Source organism: Pleurodeles waltl, chromosome 12 (genome assembly GCF_031143425.1).
Source record: "Pleurodeles waltl isolate 20211129_DDA chromosome 12, aPleWal1.hap1.20221129, whole genome shotgun sequence".
NCBI classification, from domain to species: Eukaryota; Metazoa; Chordata; class Amphibia; order Caudata; family Salamandridae; genus Pleurodeles; species Pleurodeles waltl.
This window is the reverse complement of record NC_090451.1, coordinates 639,643,600-639,649,599: the sequence shown is the minus strand read 5'-3', so window position 1 is coordinate 639,649,599 and position 6,000 is coordinate 639,643,600. Positions and strand designations below refer to the sequence as shown.

Below are 6,000 nucleotides of genomic sequence, written 5' to 3'. Positions count from 1 at the left end.
AGTAGCAGGATTTACAGGGCCTGGCGGTATTTATTGCGTGTGAGCCTAACTGCAGCAGCCTTATTACGGGTTACATTTCTTAAGGAGAAATCTAGAGGCCAGCGGCATTTCTGCTTTACAGCGGCATTTAATGTGTTGAAGTATATTTACTACATGTGAGGCAGCAGCTGCCTTTATCGATAGATTTTCTCCTGGGAGTTGCTGATAGTAAATCTTAAGCCTTACATTAGCATCTCCTGTCTGTGGATAAGTAAATCACGGCGGCAGCACCTTTAGCGGGCTGTGTCTCCGTGAGGACCCCCAGATGTTGAGAGTGGGGGTGCAGCCTTGCAGCTGCCACTAGTGCCTGGCAGGACAGGCATCACTTGCCAGTCCAACTGCAGCAAACTTTCACTTACATCTTCTCTCAAATGGCATTGATCGTCTCATTTCTGATGATGCCTGCGGGAGTAAGTATCCACGCGGAGACATGAACAGAAACATGTCATATGAATACATACATGCATAATAAAAAATTAACCCCATATATCAACACAAACAGGTATAAAAACGAATATCTCTCAGTTCATTGGCAGATAATCATGAATACCGCCTACCGCCATGCTGATACATGAATGCAAATCAACAAATGCATAGAAACACACGCACTCGAGATAAACGTGCATAAATACACATTGGGATATTAACAAACATTCAGTGAACATCCCATATAATGTATATGTCGAAATTATACTTCCCGTCTATGAATATAAAACTGCACCTCTAAACACACACTTAAGATAGATATGAACGCCCACACATCGCACAATAATACAAACATACAAATAAGTAGGTGAACGCATGCATGAAACAGAAACACACGTGTTCATAAAAGCATATGCTCTGTCCGGTTTCCTTTCTGTATTTTTAGACGGACACACAGACAGTGCTCTGCCCTCCCATCATACCTCCTCCCCTCATCTGATTGTGTTTTGTAGATCTACGCATCCTAATGTTATGTTACAAGGGTGCTAAGAAACCTACTCACTTTTCATACACCAGCGACCCTAAACCTAGAGACCTCCACCCAGTGCGTGACCCACTGTGGTACCCTGCTAGACCTCCAAACGTGCATCCCCTGACATCTTCTGAGGCCTGGGATGCTGGCGGGGGTCCGCCCATTGGTACCCTCCATCCATCTGCCCTCTTCATGTACTGGGCCAGGCGGCTGCGCCCCAGGAGCTCCCCGCCCCCCTAGCCCTTTGTGTCCCACTGGGCTCCGACCCCCCAGCCTGTGTCCCAGCCTTCGTCCTTCCCCATCTGCACCTCCTCCTGACCCCGGCAGGCCGTAGTTCGGCCTGGTCCAGACCTCAGGAGGGTTACCTTCGGACACTCAATTGAGCTGTGTCCCTTGGGGAGACCCACGAGGAGCTGGGCCCTCCCCCTCCTCATCTCCTGGCAGCCATTGGGCGTGCGGGCCTACCCCCACACCAATTGTGCCTCTGTCTTCCACTGACAGGGCATCAGGGGCGAGTAACAATAGGTCATCACTTGAGCCTCTGCCGGCCTGCCAGGAGCACCGAGCGACCCAGGGCGGCCGGACACAAAGCAGCCCCGTCCAGTGGACACCTCCGCAGCAGACAGGGACCAGGGCCACGCTCCCTGGATGACCACTCAAGTGAGGACGGGAGAGGCTTCCGCCAGAGAGCGCATCCCAAGACTGCTGCTGGAAGCATAGGATGCTGCGAGCGAGGACCACTTCTCACCGCTGACTCCCACGCGCTGGCTTTTGACCTGCGGGCAGCTCTTCCGCGTTTTCTGCCAGTAAACACTGTGTGTGTTTCTGGAAGCTTTCCACTGGATTTGGTGGTTTAATTTGCAAACTTTGGGACCCCGTCTTGGAAGGATCCAGGCATGTTCTGCCTCGGGACGTGGCTGGCTGCCTTGACGACGGTGCAGCTCTGGGGTAAGTTAACCTTCGACCTGATCCCCACTCCTCGCATAAGAGAGATGCTCTTGGTGGGATGAAAGTCTAAGCACTGTTTGCGGTCCTCTGTCGGGGATAACCTATATGGAGATGAGAGTCACTAGCTGGAAGAGAGGATGATTTTCAAAACCTTTCTCACTGCTTTCAGGAAGTTCTGTCTCAGGATGAAACTAGAAATGAATTTAAGGCTATGGCGACTTGCCTCAAACAATGTTCATGCGGCTAGTGATTTTCGTGAGTCGTGTCCCACCTGGAAGGTTTATCCGGCAGAAGCGATGCAACCGAAATCCCCACTTCCATGGCTTGGCCACAAGCCCTATTTCCAGTGTATTCCCTTATGCCCTCACACTTTACTCACATGACTCAGAAATCAATACCCACACCCTGTTTCACTATAGCTTGTTTACAAAAAAATATCGAGTGAGGGGTGGCATTCAGGGCCCGGCCCAATAAACCTGGATCAGAAATTTCTGAAGACCCACGCAACAAACCCAACCTTCAGAAAGCACCTCCTGGTCCACATGTGCCCTAAACAATAAAGCAGGTGCTGAAGGCCCCACACACAAGGCTTTTGGTGCCTTACTGAGGCTCCAGTGTTCAAACAGCCCATCCCGCCAAAACATACCACCACCGCCACCGCCTTACAATTACACCCACTGAGACAATACTTTGAATCTACACCCAGCACTGGCCGAATAAGGGATGAATTTAATATTAAGGCAGCCAAAAGAACTACTTAGACTTACTAGCCAGGGCACAGGACAGCCCTACCAGTCAATGACATGAGGGAACAATCTGCTGGAGCCTTTACTCGCACCCCGCAAAAGTGCTAACTTATTACCACTGACTCTCAGGCCCTTCTGACTGCACTCGGCCACAAAACCAACTCTCGTTCAGAAAGTCACACTTTGGACTACCGAAAGTGCTTCCCTCCCATCCTCAAGGCAGAGTGGGAGCTGCACAAGGCTAATTAACAGTAATAATAAATTCTGGTATTTTAGTCTAGGTGGGTGATTTGAATAGTTCCTGCCTTCCTTCTGAGCTGAGTGCAGGCTCCCAGATGGCCTTCGCTCAGCCCTCTGGCCTCATCCGTTTTGCACAAGGCCCAATATTTGCCTTCTCAGTTTGTTCTGGGCCCATGGAGACACAGCAGTGGACAGCGGGCGCCCTGTTCAGCAAGCATTGATACTTCCCTGGGAGGTAGGGGCACAGGGGACAAGAGAGGAGGGAAGGGGGTGCCACTTAACTATTCTAGCCAAGGCGTGGGAAGAAGTCCAGCCGCCATACCCAAGATAAAATCGTGTTTATAGCGCTTAACCCCTGGAACATCCAACCTTGAGACAAATTCTAATATTGTGCAACTCAATTCAGTTGTTTTATTAAAATCAGAAAGATGAAAGGCCAAATCGCCATTGCCAGTGGTGGCAAACACACCTCTCAGGCACTTACACCCTTCACACATGCGCTCTCTCACACACACAAACTCACCTCCCACATACATTTCTCGCACTCACTAGCCTCTCTAGCACACAAACATACCCCTCTCTTGCATGCACACACTTTCTTTCCCTCGCATACTGCACTTTGTCTCACACACACTGGTCTGTAGAGCAGTAGCTGCTAAACCCAGTAAGTACTGTTGATAAGACCTTTTTGTTTTCATTGCTGTTTTAATAATATTCGCAGTGGTGAGACCGCTTGTTTCTGGGTGCCTGCGGTCGCAGCTCTGTGGAAGTGTCAATGAGAGTATTCCGTTTCTAATATACCCCTTTCCGGGGGAGGCTCAGCGTGTAATACCTCAGTGAGCTAAACTCCTGTGGTCCGCATGCCACACCGAGGCAATCCTGCATCCCCGAAGGTGATAAACAAAAAGTAGTGTTATTTTACATGTAACAAATCTTGATGTTGTGGAAATAATTCCTGTCTTAGGAACATTTCCCTTTTCGAACATTTCCAAACTTACTGTAAGTCCCCCACAGTTCAAAGAGGTTCTTTGCTTATAAAAGGCTGAATCTGGGCGACATGCTTCGCTATGGTGATACCACTCATGTGAGGGCAATTGTCCACTGGTGCACCGATCCGTGCAAACGTCGGTGTTGAAGAGGCCACTCTGCACTGTGCAGTCAGTGCAAATGTAATTGCAGGTTTGACCTGCCACCCTTGCAGAGTTCCTGTCATCAGCGGACTACAGACCGGGCTGTTGCACAGGTCTTCGTATAAACTGCATGTCAACATTTTGAAGTGAGGCAGGTTTGTCCAAGCCTTCCATCCGCCTGAGGTCAAAACAGTTGCATCATTAAGATGGATTGCGCTAGTAGATATAGAGCAGGCCAACGTTAAACGCTTAAAAACATATTTTGATAATTATTGAGTTCCCCTAACTGGAAGTGGTTAATATCGCAGCATAGACAATAACATTGGGGGGAAATAAGTTTAAATGAGACAACGTCTTGCAATTCTTGCCTCCCTTCTATTGCATTTTCCTTGTTGCAGGATGATTTTTTTTTCTTGGATTATTATTATAATTAATCCTGTAAATACTTTAATACTTTGTATTTCATGGTTTATTTTTGATTACCTCAGGATGTCCCCGTGTTAAGGTAGTTTTCCTGGTGTTGCGTTAGATTGCCTTGTTGAGTCTTATAGCCTGTTTGGCATTGCCTTAATTTTTGTGTTGGAATGAGTGGCATAGACACCCTTGGGTTATTATCTGTTGCTTTTGTTTGCCTTATGGTGCCCTAGTTTGTCCTGTGTTGCCTCAGTTTGCCATGTGTTGTTTTATTGCTTAAAGTGTTGTCTTGGGTTCTCTTGTGTTGGTTTTCTGACCCCATATGTTGTTCCTTTTTGCTGTGTGTCGTTTTATTTAAGATGCACAATTCCTTAGGTCGCCTTGTGTTAACCTTAGCTGGACTTGTTGCTTTACTTTTCCATGTATTATCTGATATCAGTCTGTTTTTTTTCTTAACCATATGGTCTTTGCACTAGTGAGCTCTATGTTTTTGTATGTTGCCCTAAGTTGCAGATGTTGGTTTACTGCGCCATATGGCATTAATAAGTTTGTCTTTTTTTAGTTTGGCTAGGATTGCCTTTGTGTGATCTGTGTTGACTTAGTATGCCTTCTGTTAGTTACGTTTGTCTTTTGTTCTCATCTTTTTGCTTTTTTGCTTACTTTGCCATATTTTCTTTCCAATATTTTGACTCAGGTCTCCTTCATTTACATCAGACATCATTCAATTGTTGAATGGGCTTCTCTTAGTTACTGTCCCTAGAAGTGCCTTCTTAACCATCTCTCCTCATATTCTTGGTTTGTGTAAGGCGTAAAATTGAAAATCCTTGAGGTAGAATGTCCCCTTATATTACTCTCTGTAAGGTTTTCATGGTGGGTTTGTGTTGACCCAAGTACCATTTTTCAAGAGATTCTTTATCACCCTGGTCGTCCGATGGAAGTTAAGCTGTGGGCTTAGATACTATCTCTACATCCCTTGACATGGTCCTAAGCACCTATTCAGACGGGAGGAAAGAGGGTTTGGTTAGTGGAAAGGGGTTATCCGAGCTAGGGAGTAGGGTATCACGCAGGTAGAGATAGCCACTTGCCATGTTCTGGCTGATATATAAGTGAAAAAACAAACAGAAGGGCTTGAAGAGGTGGGAGATTTAGGAAAAATTGGTCCTGTGCATGTACTCCCATATATGTCATGGAACAATGAATGCACAGTTCCAAAGAGATCAAACATATAATGTTCTCACCCTAGTCCAGGAGAGATCAAACTAGGGTTCCTTTGAATAGCCTGAATCAGGAACAAGTGCCCTCACTCACCAATAGGTGACATGCTTCATCATCGGGCTTTGCACCTCGTCAGACCGGCACTGCAATGTCTGGCGGGCCCCTCGTGGGTTCTCTTTGCAGGAGATCTTTTTGTAAAGAGATGCTGTGAATGTATGCAGAAATGTGGGACTGGTGTGTAAGGACTGTTAAAATTGACTAGAAGGACCATGTTGTGAAAAGTTCAATGGAGATATGGTTCTCCGTCAAG

General features: G+C 46.9%; 1 protein-coding gene across 3 annotated transcripts in view; it reads left to right on the top strand.

Moving 5' to 3' along the window:
• Positions 1-1,354: 1,354 nt before the first annotated feature.
• Positions 1,355-6,000, top strand: part of LOC138268480 (immunoglobulin superfamily DCC subclass member 3-like) — a 108,360-nt gene continuing 103,714 nt past the window's right edge. For 2 of the 3 annotated variants that reach the window (XM_069218186.1, XM_069218185.1), the window contains exon 1: positions 1,363-1,945. In XM_069218186.1, coding sequence (XP_069074287.1) covers positions 1,894-1,945 — 52 coding nt within the window. In that variant the 5' untranslated portion in view covers positions 1,363-1,893. Of the gene's footprint in view, positions 1,946-6,000 lie in introns of all 3 variants that reach the window. The other variant, XM_069218187.1, reaches the window with a different exon arrangement.